The sequence below is a fragment of the Sceloporus occidentalis genome, unplaced genomic scaffold, assembly GCF_023333645.1.
Source record: "Sceloporus occidentalis isolate IW3139 unplaced genomic scaffold, rSceOcc1.0.p SCAF_3, whole genome shotgun sequence".
In the NCBI taxonomy this organism is placed as follows: domain Eukaryota; kingdom Metazoa; phylum Chordata; class Lepidosauria; order Squamata; family Phrynosomatidae; genus Sceloporus; species Sceloporus occidentalis.
In genome coordinates this window covers 81,826,079-81,840,922 of record NW_028316983.1, presented here as the reverse complement: position 1 = coordinate 81,840,922, position 14,844 = coordinate 81,826,079, and the positions used below count along the sequence as shown (strand labels likewise).

Below are 14,844 nucleotides of genomic sequence, written 5' to 3'. Positions count from 1 at the left end.
AGCTTCAATCACATGGCTGGGTGCCTCATTCCAACCTGTGACCCACAGCAGCAGTGGACACACTGGATGGCTTGATGGCACACCCATGCAGAGAGTTACCATGGCATAAGAACAGAAGACTCTGGATCTCCCTGGAATATCTGGAACAAGAGATATATTTTATGGCTATTGTACCCTGGTTCTAGTGCAGAACATGCCAGACTTCTTTCAGACTGCTCACACCAGAACCAGGGGTTTCTGCCGTACATTGTCTGAACAGGATGGTGCCAGCACAGGGGCTGAATTGACCTTTTGGCCATGTAGACGGGGCCTGGTTCTGATTTTAAAATTGCCCAGAATAAAAGGATGGTTGAGAGAGTTTACTTAAAAGACAATGCCTTGGCTGTGGTGTGAAAACTATTTAGTGCTAGTGAGAAATGAGATATCTGTGAGAATCAGGAAAAGCCCTTCAGAGTGTCAAGAAAATGAGGTCGATAGAGTTCATCCTCATGAATTTCAATTTCAAATTAAATTCTGATAAATATTCAGTGGGGGGGGGGTGTAACACACCACTAGGAATGAGCAGTGCCTGAGAGCCTTTTGTCCCTCTCCCCTTAAGGTTCTGCCATAGGACTACCAAATGTCAGCACCTGGCCATGAATCTCCAGTTATTGTAGGTCATCTCCAGAAAGGAGACAAGAATACAAATGCAACAGTTTTGGTGGGCTCAGCTCCAAGCAAGATGAAAGGATTTATCCAAATCTCCTGCTTAGCTATTAGAGCAGTAACATAGTACAATTTTCAAGGCTTAATTGATTTGTTGCTACAATTTGCAATGAATCTCCAGAGAGGTCTACATATTTAGCTTCATCCTTTCCTTTTGTAGCACCAGGACTCACTCCCTGCTCTAAATCCATCTTCTTGCCAGAAACAAGCAAACCAGATCTCCAAAGAGGAAAATGTATTCTGTCTGCCTCTGTGTGTGTGTGTTTGAATGACAACCTGTGAGCAATTGGTGGTAGTTCATGTTGTCTCCCTTCATGTTGGTTGCTGCTCCCAGGGGGATTAAGTGGAAAGGAAGAGTGGCCAAGCAGCTGGCCGAGCAGCATCCGAGAATAGATTTTTGTGGGATTTTCGGGCTTTGTGTCCATGTTCTAGAAAAGTTTGTTCCTGACGTTTCGCCAGCATCTGTTGCTGGCTTCTTTAGAGAATGCTGGCATGGAAGTGAGTGGGATATATATATATATTGTATGACACTGGCTTGGGAGGAGTGGTTTCCTTGTTGATCTATGTATTGTTCTGTTGTTGAATGGCAAGGCCTCAGGGTGGGAGGCTATGCAAAGAGGATTTGTGTCTGTCTAATTAGAGATCCATTGTGTGCTGAGAAAACCCCTAACTCTGGGTGGTTTTCATTTGCATTTGTTGGGTCTTGATTTCAATGTTTTTCAGGACTGGTACCAAACTTTGCTAACTTTAAGGGTTTCTTATTTCCTGTTGAAGTTGTCCAGATGCAAGAAGACACAGATGCCGGCGAAACATCAGGAACAAACTTTTCTAGAACATGGACACATAGCCCAAAAAACTCACAAAAACTATGGATGCGTGCCATGAAAGCCTTCAACTTCAGCATCTAAGAAGCCTCTCATCTTTGTTGGCCTTGTGGCAAAGGCCATCATGGGTGAGAGGCTTCTTTGTCACTGCTTGACTGACTGCTTGGTTGCTGCTCCTTTTCCACCTCTCACCCTGGGAGCATCAACCAGGCAGCTGGCCAACTGGCCTTACTTTTGCTGTAAGGTCAGCACAGGAAAGAGGGAGGAGTAGGCCTGGGTTGCTGCCTCTGCTGAATTTACACATGAGAGTCTGAGGCAGAGGAGGAAGCAGTTTTGAACTGGGCAGTGTGGTAGACACTGCTGACTGGCTGTTGCACTAACAGTAGACCTAATATCAAGAAATAGGCAGAGGGGGATGTTAAGGTTGTCACCCAAGAAGAAAGGGGATGGTAGCTTGAATTTTTTTTGGGGGGGGGGGGGGCAATGTTCCAAAGCAAGGATAAGCAACTTACTACACTCCAGAGGTTTTGGACTACAGTTTCCAGAGTCCCTGAGCATTGTTTATGTTGGCTTGGTTTATGGAGTTGTGATCCAAAATATACAGAAACCATTCTGTTGCCTACTTCTGATTTAAGACAACAAAACACATAATACTAGAACCTGCAATGGGATATGTGTCTTGCCTCACATACAGCAAGAGTGGAAGCTGTGTGACCTGCAAACTATATGCAGAGCTTTGGGGATCCAGTGACCCCTTGCATTCCCAGTGACCCCCAAGGCTCCCAGAACCCACACCTCAAATACTGGTATTGTTCACCCCAAAAAAGAGAGGAATTAGCATAAATAATGGGGAGGGGCTTCCAAATGCCTTGCCAGAAGCAACCAGTAGTGATGCAATATCATTTCCAGCCCCCCATGATGGTATTGCAATCCTCTGAAACACTAGATAAGTCAGGAATAGGGTGGTGTAGCCTTCTGAGCTCTGGAGTGTGTCCACCCTTGGTGTGTGACCTTACCCACACAAAGCAAGCATTTCACTCATGTTAGCTTATATTGTTCTTTGAGATGATTACTTGCTTCCATCCAACTCTTGACCTGGCAATATGCAACTTGAAATCTGAGTTGCATGATTTTAAGAATATGTATTCACATCTGGAGTCAAAAGAATGTACTGTGTTGGCATCTTCTGTCAACAATAGACTAAAAGGGTTTAGCTATACCACCTGAAGTCATTTACTATCTATTCGCAAATAGCAAGATATGCCATTTCTAACCACACTCACCATAAATAGCATTCAGCATCCATGTGTGGGGAGCATACAAATCACCTGCAGCAATATTGTTTTTCTGGGCCGGCCAATTAATGCTCGAGAAGTCCTCCACATAAATTTCCTGAAGGGAAAACATGAAAAGAAATACCTTCCTTCATAATGACAACAACAAATCAAAGATATTCATGTACTTGATATAAAGGGCATGTCCAGAATTTTGAGGCCCTCTTGCTTGGAAAAGGCATATGGAAGATGGGACAAAAATATTGGAGTGGGAGAGGTAATCTACATAATTATTTATATAGAAGAGAGAAGATTAAGAATCACTCAGTATAACAGGAAGCATTGGGAACTAGCTTGGGTGCTCCCAAGTGCAATACTTTCAAAATGGTTCTTTGAATGCTAGGAACAACAGGAAGAATTTTAAAAGCTATGTGTAGCATTAGTTTGCTTGTTTGTTTTCATTTACTGTAAGAGATGTCTAGTTCTTCTGAGGCAAAAGCTGAGCTAAGAGTTCCCTCATCAATATATGCCAACATTTCCAGCCTCCCTCAGTCTAGTCTACTCTATTGAAAGATTATCACACTTGCACCTCTCCCGTTCTAATCGTGTCCCAAAAACGCACTGTTAAACAAATGAGATGGAAACAGGTATTACCGTATTGAGTTGTAATGTTGTGATGTTAATGGGATGAGAACAGTTATTATCACACTGCATTAGCTGTTAGCCCAGTGTTTGCGTGATGTTAAGGAGATGTGAACGGGATGAGAACAAATGCCATCGCACAGCGTTTGCTGGATTTGAGCTCAAGTCAGCTGCAACATTTTTTTTCATCCCATGCATGCACATTACATTAAGGAGGCATTACATTGAGTACATACCCAATAAATACCTAATAAACTGTTTGCATTAAAGAAAAGCAGATTTCAAAAATAGTTTGCAAACACAAAACAAACGAATGCCGTCCCTGCCTGTGAAAATGTTATGCCACAAACATCAGATCAAAACAAGCATATTCAGCACTGCCAGCAACATTTGGGTTGTTATTGATAACTCATTGTTTTTCATCGATAAAATCTCACTATAGTGGAAATAAAATTTATTCTACAAGCTTGTGGAAAATAAAAAAATAAAAACAAACCTTTTATCTCATCATCGTCACTACCAGAAGAAGAGTAACATGAGGGGTGTTATGGGACAGAGAGAGGAGGAGGGATTCCACACCAATCAGGAAACGTCATACTGCATGGATCAAGACTGGCGCACCTGAATTATTGCACACAGCAGCTAGAATGGTCAGAAACCGATCATGAAAGCTAATCATGGGATTTTACTGTACTTGCCATGTAATGAAAGAGAGCCAGCCTGGGTGCGGTCTGAAAACAGCCTGGTCTGAAAACAGGAATGTGCGATAAAATCTGTTCTGTTCAGTTTACATTAAGCACCCAGCACATTACGAAACAGCTGTGCGATAATCTCCTTAGATTCTAAACTGTAATATTTGTACATTCCCAAAAAATACCTGAGTTTAAGAACATAAAAATAAATAAAAACTATAATGGAGAATAAAAATGTGTCACAAAAATACAAATTAGACAGAATCATGTGTTCTAATCCAATTAAATACAATTGTGGGTGTCATGTACCTTATGATTAGTCATGAACAATAATATGCCTGGGACTGCAAACTGGTCTAAATAGTGCATTTTATGGGCCTGTTTCTCTAAAGCACCAGCCACGCTTATTCAGCATCTTTTCAAAAATGTCAAACTCCCATTTTTGAAAAGATGCCAGATAAGCATGGCTGGGACCCAAGATACTGCCAGGTTGCATTTGCCCAGCCCCCGGCATGCGCAATAAGATGCAACTTCAAAAGTAAATGTGAATGGGGTTGCTTTAAATGGCATGTGATAAACTCTTCAATCTTGCTCTCATCTAGAAAGTTCACTCTAAGGGTTAAGACTGGTCTTTAAAGCTGATGTTAAGGGGAAAACATTATCTAGAACTATATATAAGTTATAAAAGAGAAAAGCCAATGCATTTGGAGTTCAATGATGCTGATGTGCAACAGTCAAAAAGTTCAATAGAAGTATGTGGTACAAACAGTTTTAATACCTCAACTATACATTCAGAGAAACACTGGTTTGAAAGCTCCCCTACATTTGAAACCTTCTCATCAACCTAATATCTCATGGAAGGACCACCTCCAGATTCCCTTTTTTGACAATCACATTTACTTTACGCACAAATGAAAAGGAGGAAATATAATCAAGCAGATCCTCATGTGCATTCCCAAGGTAATATTGTGGCCCCATTCGATAGAGGCTGTACGAATGTTTGAAAAATGTTATCTTACCTGCCTTAAACTCTGAATCAGTTCATCTTCTTCCACAGTCAGTCGGGTGGCATAGCAGTAGGTGAGCGCAAGGGAGACATGGCGGGTGTAACACCAGTAAGAGTAGGGATGGCCTGGCACCCATGTGGGTAAAATCCTGTCTCAGAGGAAAGGCAACATCAAGATCACAGAAAGAAAAAGGTTTTTTTGCATATATATCAAAATATGCAAGTTGCATTTGGGGCACTTTATTTCTCAAAAATGCATAATGCTTGAGGTGTGTTGCACATTTTTTACAGCAAAAGAAATGGTATTTCCCTTAAGATTATAGAATCCAGAGTTGTAGATCAATGCAATCAAAGATCCTAGGCTCATCAAAATGTATGAAATGTGTAACCAACATCCTGTTCAATATGGATGCATATATGCAAGGAGATATTATATATTCATGGCATTAACTGAAATTCCCAATAGTTCTTAAAAAGGCAGCTCCAACTTCCCAATCCTACTGGCTACAGTGTGCAAACCATTTTCTGACAACAATTTTTGCTCATTGAAAAGCTGCATATGTTTGAGTTATGGCATAAGTTAATCACCAGACAAAGGTATACCAAACCTCTTCTGGACTTCTTGGTATATCTCCATCTGAGTTAGGAGTGGACAACAGTCATTTTAATAATCTATAAAGTCCAGTGGGGATATAGCTCTGGCAGAAATGTATACCAAGTGATGAAGATTAATTCTAATGTCTCAATTTCCAAAGCACTGTTATTTGGCACATGATTAATCCATTTTGTAGCACTGAAGCAGGGACCATTCTTCAATGGCTCATGAGTGAAAGAGGAAACATTAAACTTTTGTGTACATACCAAAACTCTGGAAACTGTGCATTGATTCCATCCCAGCTGTACATATTCAAAATAGCCAACCAAATTTTACCAAAAGAAGGGATTCTGATAGCACCACCTGGAAAAATAATAATCAAAATTCCAGATGTAAACAAGGGAGAAGAGGCCCCACCCAATCATACCGTGCACTCTGCATTTTAAGGTCTGGATTCTTGCTGAGGTGTTTGTATCACCAATCTTCTGTGCTGCTTAAACTAGACCTCTATATGACATGTACTAAAGGAAAGATATTCCAGTTATTACTCACCTGAGGCCCATGAGATATTATTTATAACCAGGGGTATGGAGAAGCTAGATTATAATTGGGATGATTTGTTGTAGATGTGCAAGGATCTGCTGCCTCCCGATTTTGTATGTGTGTGTGTATACAGAGAGAGAAAGAGAGAGTTGCCTTATACTGGCAAAACGCAGAAAGTTCTAATTAAGAGTGAATGTTTTATGGGGAAGGATTATGAGCTCCATTCAGTATTCATACTCTAAACAAATTCAGAGTTTATATTTTGAATTGGGATCCAGCAGGTGATTTTAGTAACAAGCAATGCTGATGCCAAAAGTTTGAAATATGCCCACCTACCACTGATTTACACTAATAAAAGTAATGGTTGAGATCCTACATAAGGAGTATATGTCAGGACCATGTGGCACACTTGGCCTGGAAAATGACATGGATGTGACCACTAGAAGGAACTGGAGCAGAGGTCACTACAGTTCCAGTGGCAGGTGTGTGTGAGTCAGCATTTGGGAGCTGTGCATCATGGAACATCTGATGCAATGTGCACAGTAGGTGAAGTCAGTCAGGGGTGCATCAAGGAATACAGTATGATGCAAAAGGTACTGGGGATGAAACCAGCCAGGTTTCATTGGTGGCATGGCTATTACATGACTTCACTGAAGACCACCTATATAAGGGAGAAGGTTACTATCTCCGGCCTGTTACAGACTGCCAAAATAAAGCTGCTTCAGGTCTCTTTGGAGGTATGCTATTTAAATGATGCATGGGTCCTAAGAGTCCGGAGGTTGCACCAAAGCCACACTCCATTCCTAAGAACTGGAGTGTAGCTTTGGTGCAGCTTCCGGATTCGTAGGGTGCATGCATCATTTAAACAGCATACCTCCAAAGAGACCCGAAGCAGCTTTATTTTGGCAGTCTGTAACAGGCCTCCGTTTGTTGGGTTGTTGTGGTTTGTGGCTGGCGAAGTACTTTGTTTGTATATATAGCTGTGAGTATCAAAGACAGCTGTCTGGTACTCTGTGCATTCTTGTATATAGCTTGCAACAAGTGATTAAAGCCCTCGTGTTTGAGAAAGCCTTGCTGTCCAGCTGTGTTATTTCTTCAAGCCAGGAGCTCAAGGCTGAAGCCTGCGTGAGAGGAAATTTTTCCTTTCAGCCCAAAGCCTTTGCAGACCTCTCTCCAAGAGCTTTTTTGTGGTGTCCTGCCTGTGTGGATCAGCTCTGCATGTGACTGTAGTGGATACAGCACGTCTCCCTACGCACTAACAGTATAATGTGTAACTTCACAATAATGGAGTTTTGTTGCTGAAATGACATACAGTTTTGCTAGTGAAGTACAACAATGCACAACATGGGCTCCCATCATGTAATGTGTCCTGATGCACAATGTGGCACCGTCAGCATGGTCATCATACAATGGGACACATTGTGCATTGGGACACACTGTGCATTGGGACACATTGTATGATGACCACGCTGTCGGTGCCATTTGCACAATTGTTCTCAAAACTTAGGTCCAAAACACACTACAGAAATAATCCTGTTTGAGACCACCTTAAGGCTAGAGAATTCTGGGAACTGTAGTTCTGTGAGACCTTTAGCCTTTTCTGTCAGAGAGCTCTGGTGCCACAATAAACTACAATTCCCAGGATTCCCTAGCACTGTCTCAGCTATGTCTCTACTCCCCTCCTGAAAAATGCAAGTATTGCACAGCATCATGATTCACCTTTACTTGATGGCCGGTCAGTTCACCATGACGTAAATACCTAACATGATGCCAGTCTTCATTTTTATCAGTGTAAAACATACATTATAGAGTGATATAAACTTCATATAATGATCTTCCCCAATAATCATATTAGACTGGGGGCAAGGCAGTGGGAATCATAGAATTATAGAGTTTGAAGAGACAACAAGGGCCAACCAGTCCAACCCCCAGCCATGCAGGAACTCTCAATCAAAGCATCCCCGACAGATGGCCATCCAGCCTCTTTTTGAAGACTTCCAAAGAAGGAGACTCCACTACACTCCGAGGGAGTTTGTTCCACTGTCGAACAGTCCTTACTGTCAGGAAGTTTCTCCGTATGTTGAAGTGGAATCTCTTTTCCTGCAGCTTGCATCCATTGTTCCGGGTCCTGTTCTCTGGAGCAGCAGAAAACAAGCTTGTTCCCTACTCAATATGACATCCCTTCAAATATTTAAACAGGGCTATCATATCACCTCTTAACCTTCTCTTCTCTAGACTAAACATCCCCAGCTCTGTAAGCCATTCTTCATAGGGCATGGTTTCCAGACCCTTCACCATTTTAGTTGCCCTCCTTTGGACACGCTCCAGTTTCTCAACATCCTTTTTGAATTGTGGTGCACAAAACTGGACACAGTATTCCAGGTGGGCCCCTAATTTTGATTTGGATTCTAGTTTTCAGCACCCATTCCAGCCCTGTTCTCAAGCTTTCTTTGCTTACCTTTCTTATGAAGGTTGATTCGAGCCCGCACTATATCCGGATGGTCAGGTCCAAATCCAAGGATGCGCAAGGCTATATAGTTGAAAGTTGTGCCCAAAACTGTTGACGGATCGTGAAGATGGCTACCACACAGAGAGATCAAAGAGACATCAATAAAGGCATCACCATGTTTGAATCTGTAAGGATCATTTTTATTTTTACAGTGTCCTCTCTGCTGTTCTGGCATATTAAAGGTAAAAAAGGTAAAGGTTTCCCCTTTGATGTGATTGTCTAATTGGGTCTAACTGTTGGGGGTGGTTTTCATCTCCATTACTAAGCCGAGGGAGCCAGTGTTGTCAAAGACGACTCTGTGGTCATGTGGCCAGCATGACTGCATGGAATTCTGGAACCTTCCTACCGAACTGGTAGCTATTTATCTACTTGCACTTTTACATGCTTTCAAACTGCTAGGTTGGCAAAAGTTGGGACTAGTGATGGAAGCTCACTCTGTCATGCAGTGCTTGGGTCTCAAACTGCCCATCTGCTGACCTTGTAATCGTCAGAGTCAGCATCTTAACTGCTAAGCCTCCCTTGATTAAAAATACTGGCTGGAATCCTGTAAAGGAGATACATATGCACCATAATATCTTCATAGTACCATAGTTATGGTGTTACACAGTGAATCCCAGTTTGACGCTCCCCCATCCCCAATTACTAGGAAGGAGTAGCTACGATCAATCAGGGCCTCTTCCTCTGGCACCATTGAAGCAGCTAATTGCTGTTTCCACTCCCTCCCTTGAGTGATCTCTGGTGTGACGAGCCAAAGCAGGACACTTGTCAAAATCCTCCTCATGCTGGAGATCACTCACATGAAGGGTGGGTGGGAACACCAGCCACCTGCTACCTGAATGAGAGAGGAACAGACCCCTATCAGTCACAGTAGTTGCTGTCCAGTAAGTAAGGCCTGAGGGACTTTTACAGTCCCTACATTGCCTCTAAACTAGGTACTACATAGGGATCATGAATAAGTAACAATCACAAGTGCAAAACCTAACATTAGATATTCATAACTGCCATATAGGATTCTGACCATTTACCTTAGAATTAGTTTCCCACATACCCAGCCAGGTAACCCTTAGCCTGGACACACATAAGGTATGTTTTCCTTTTCTGTTTTATCCCTACAGTTCTTTGAAATCGTTTCCCATTAAATAGGCTCATTTCTGTCTGAATTCAGATTCAAAAATCAGCCAAACAGCAGCAACAACAACAAAAAGAATTTACTACACAGTTCTGTGAAATCGTTTCCCATTAAATAGGCTCATCTCTGTCTGAATTCAGATTCAAAGATCAGCCAAACAGCAATAACAACAACAACAACAACAACAAAAAGAATTTACTACACATACAAAGCAGAACAGCCCTCAGATAGAGGGAGCCTAGCTTTACCAAAGCAGCCATTCATCTGAATGTTTCTTGTTTTCCAAGGTAAAAATCATTACCAGAAAAGATTTCTGCAGTATTGGTGCTTTTCTCTCTCTCTAGTCCTGTGCTACAGCTGGAAAGCACAATGTGTGTTCTGATCAGCCATGTTGTTGCCTAATGTATGTGGTTGTTATTATTCTTGTGTATTTTCAATTTCTGATGTATGGCAACCCTACCAAGAATCTATCATGGGGGTTTCTTGGCACAGTTTGTTCAGAAGGAGTATCTCCCTGTCTTCTTTGGAGACTGAGAGAGTGTGAGTTGCCCATGGCTGAGCAGGGACTCAAAGTGTCTTCCAGTGTCCTAGTACACCACACTGGCTCTCAGTGTATGTGATACTGCACATAAGTGGATCACTGCCTGATGATAGCTGCATGTGGATGTGAGTTCAAATATCCTTCATACATACTATAATACATTGTAATACATGGATATTACATGGGAAAGATCTAGAAATGAAGAGGAATTATCACCAGCCATCCCACCTCACCCCTGCAAAACCCACAATATTTTTATTTCACTCACAGACCCCAGCCACCATCTGGGAGCTGTTTTGAGCATATATAACGCAGGATCTCTTTCTTGACCTCTTCTGGCAGTGAGATCTTGGCAACGTGGCAGGCAAACAAAAGACCTGTTTGAAAAAGGAGATTATGGAGAGCATTCAATGGTCTTAAATTGATTTGATGTGCAGGTGATGGTCAGAGGACACTTTCACACTGCACAATTACAGAGCTTTGGCTCCACTTTAACTGCTATGGTTCTACCCTATAAAATCCTGGGACTTACATTTTAGGGAGGGATATTTAGAATTCCCAGCAAGAGAGCTCTAGTGCACCATCGAATTACCAACCCTAGAATTTCACAAGATGTAGCCATGGCAGTTAAAGTGGAATCATAACACTATAACTGTGCAATGTGAAAGGGAATTGGATAAAATTTGCTTTTATTTTCCTTTGTTTACCAGCCTGATAGAAAAAGAAAGGGTTCAGCGTAACAAGATTTTATCTAGCAGGTCAAAGCCAAAGATCACTGTTTTAGCCCTGTCTTCTGTAAGTTTTTTATTAGTAATAAGTCACACTGCACATTTAACTTTCACCTGCACATTTTAATGTGGCATGCTGCTTGCAACATGAAATGACACATTCTCAACATTGGTTTTCATATGTTTAGATCTGACTTCCTCCTATTCATCTGTCAGATTTAAAGATTCAGATGGCTTTGGGAGGAAGACTTTAGATTTGTTACATTTTGTTTTTCTCTATTTCTTCTTTTTGGTAATAGGTAATAGCATAATACTATAATAACCTAGCTTATGCAACTATAAAGATATCTCTCTGTTTGTAAGAAAGAATCTTGACTCTATTTAGTAGAAATTGGATACAATACAACAGACAAGACGTTATAATAAAGCTTAATTAGCTATAGGCATAGAGACCTAGCAGTAATTTTAGTGTACATAAAAACAGAGACTCTTTGTGTGAAAAGGATGATTATAAAGTTCTAGGAAGTTTTTGTTTTTTTCAGAACAACTACATATGAATGAAATATGGTATATATGTTTTTATACTTGGTCTTTTCAATGTTTTTATGTATGTGTGCCATTATGTATATATGTTACTTCTTATGTGTTTATATGTTAAAAAGAAGAAGAAATGTATTAAAATTAAAAATTGAAATTGAAAAACCAATGGACATAATCCAGTCTGTTGTAGTAGCAGAACCATTTTGCAAAGAATCCTCATAAACTCAATAGATTGCTGTCCCCACCCCCACCCCAAACCTAACAATATTCCATACACCTATGCATTTATACTACATAGGTGATCCTCCCATATTATAGGTTTATAGATAACAGCTATATTCTGAATCAGGTTCTTGGTTCTTCTTAGCATTCATTACACTGACTGATAATTTCAGATAGAGTCTTCCCAGCCATAACTGGAGATGCTAGAAAGGCTGAAACTGTATGCAAAGAATGTTGTCTATCATGCTCATCTTTCCTGTTACCTCGGTCACAGTGCCTTCCGTGAACAGGATCATGTTCATTATATTTAAAGGATACCGTCTTTGGAATTCACTGAAGATGTATTTTGCCTCAGGTGAGACAGTGGGGCCTTTAACAGGAGGATATGATGTTTTACAACGATAAAAATTTAACTGCAGGTGGTTTTCAAATAAAACAAAATCTATGCAATGTGACCAAAGCCAGTTTGGCTGTCCTTTAAATAAGATATACTGTACATTGGTTGCTTATTCAAACAAGTAGAAAATACCTGTAGGCCCCTGGAGCACGTAAATCAGGGTGGAAGCCTAAATGTCATGTGCCTTTGTAGGCAAAAGTTTACTTCATCTATGCCAAAAATTGTTTTTAATATTGGCATTTTTGCCCATTTATTGGAATATTGATTATTTATTTATTTGATGTATATCCCCCTCCCCTTTTCTCCTGAAATGAAACCCAAGATAGCTTATAATAACTGGTAAAAAATGCAGTTAAAATCTTATTTTACAAAGGTTAAAATATTTAAATAACAGTATTATTGAAAAGTCATGGTTAAAAAGAGTTAAAACACATTTAAAACATAATTACTACTTTTATTCATTTTATCTCTTGCAAACAGCCTTGAACCATTACAAAACCATCACCACCATCTCTCTCTGGGAGCAGTTTTCCAATCATTTTTAAAAAGGGTTATGCTTTGTTGTTGTTGTTATTATTATTATTAACCTTTATTTATAAAGTGCTGTAAATTTACACAGCGCTGTACAAACAATCTTTTAATTAGGCGGTTCCCTGGCCTCAGGCTTACCATCTAAAAAGACACAACACAAAAGGAGAAGGAGTGGTGGAGGGGAAGGGGATGAGGGCCAGAAGTTCTTCTCTACCTCCGAGGCCTGGACCAAGGCAGATGGACTGGAGGGAGGGCTTGGCTTCTTAATGGATGGGTAAACTTCTTCCAGGGAGGCCTGTTGGAGTTAGCCTGCCTCTCTAGTAGGATAATACATATAAAATACATAGCAATACAGGAAATGATTCAATAAAACAGGCAACAAAAGAACATCAAATAGCAAGTGACAGTTATGCAATGCCTTGGAACGCTTCTCTGAACAGGATGGTCTTCAACTCCGTTTTGAAGCTGGTTAAAGAAGTGATGGCTCTTGCTTGCGGGGGAAGAAGGTTCCAGGAGTGAGGGGCAGCAAGTGAAAAGGGGCAAATCTGAGATGGGGCAGAGGAAATCCTGGGCCGGGACAGCAGACCTTGACTACCAGAACGGAGGGCTGGTGGGAAGGTGCGGAGAAATAAGGTCTGATAAGTAAGGAGGGGCCAGCCCATGGAGGGCTTTAAACGTCGACAGCAGGAGCTTGTACTGAATACGGAAAGGGAGTAGGAGCCAGTGAAGGGATGCCAACACAGGAGAGATGTGGTCAGAGTGGTGGGCGGATGTGATAATGCGTGCAGCTGAATGCTGGACAGAGATTAAAGGACGGAGGTGAGAAAGAGGAAGCCCAGTTAGGAGGATGTTACAGTAATCAAGTCGTGAGACCACTAGGGCATGGACCAGGATCTTGGCAGTAGAGGCGGAGAGATATGGTTGGATTTTGGCAATATTGTATAAGAAGAATCTACAAGCCTTGGCTGTGGTCTGGATCTGAGGGATACACGACACAGAAGAATCAAAGATAAAACCAAGACTGCAGCCTTGCTGGACTGGTTGAACAGAAATGTTGTCCACAGAGACAGAAAAGGAGTGTTGAAGGGTGGACTTAGGAGGAAAGACAAGAAGCTCCGTCTTGGACATGTTGACCTTCAAACGCCGATGGCACATCCACTGCGAGACAGCTGTGAGACAAGACGAAACTTGCTGTTCAAGTCTTGGAGAAAGTCAGGGGTGGAAAGATACAGCTGGGTGTCATCGGCATACAGATGGTAGGAAAAACTAAAAGAGCTAATGAGTTTACCTAAGGACAGCGTGTAGAGAGAAAACAGAAGGGGACCCAGAACAGAGACCTGGGGAACTTCAACAGATAAGGGAACAGAGGATGAAGTCTGGCCACCTGTGACCACTGCAAAAGATCTGCCTGACAAATAAGATCTAAACCAGTCGAGAACAGAGTCTGAGAACCCAAGGTCAGAAAGTATATCAACTAGAAGTAGGGTTGCCATACCTGAGGACCTCCAAACTGGGACAAATGTAGGACAAGGTTTGAAAATGTACGACTTTTTTTTAAAATTTCCTGGCCAGGAAATTAAAAAAAAAAAGGCCCTACATTTTCAAACCTTGTCCTCCTCCTCCTGGCTTGGGAGAAAGCCTTGGCCTGCTCCCAGGCCGGGAAGGGGCGCAGGGGCTGCTTAGCATCGCGGAGATCGCTGCAGTGCCAAGTGGCCTCCTCCTCCTCCCGGCCTGGGAGAAAGCCTCGGCCTGCTCCCAGGCCAGGAAGGGGCGCGGGGGCCACTTAGCATCGCGGCGATCTCTGCGGTGCCAAGCGGCCTCCTCCTCCTCCCGGCTTGGGAGAAAGCCTCGGCCTGCTCCCAGGCCGAGAAGGGGCGCAGGGGCCGCTTAGCATCGTGGAGATCGCCGCGGTGCCAAGTGGCCTCCTCCTCCTCCCCAGCCTCGCGGAGGCCTTGGACGACCCCGC

General features: G+C 42.0%; 1 protein-coding gene across 1 annotated transcript in view; it reads right to left on the bottom strand.

Moving 5' to 3' along the window:
* Positions 1 to 14,564, bottom strand: part of LOC149316330 (lanosterol synthase-like) — a 54,253-nt gene extending 39,689 nt beyond the window's left edge. The window contains exons 1-6 of the mRNA XM_089518302.1: positions 14,486 to 14,564; positions 10,729 to 10,837; positions 8,740 to 8,861; positions 6,005 to 6,101; positions 5,157 to 5,292; positions 2,813 to 2,921 (exon numbers count right to left, since the gene is read on the bottom strand). Coding sequence (XP_089374428.1) covers positions 2,813 to 2,921; positions 5,157 to 5,292; positions 6,005 to 6,101; positions 8,740 to 8,861; positions 10,729 to 10,837; positions 14,486 to 14,564 — 652 coding nt within the window. The remainder of the gene's footprint in view (positions 1 to 2,812; positions 2,922 to 5,156; positions 5,293 to 6,004; positions 6,102 to 8,739; positions 8,862 to 10,728; positions 10,838 to 14,485) is intronic.
* Between the last annotated feature and the right edge of the window lie 280 nt (positions 14,565 to 14,844).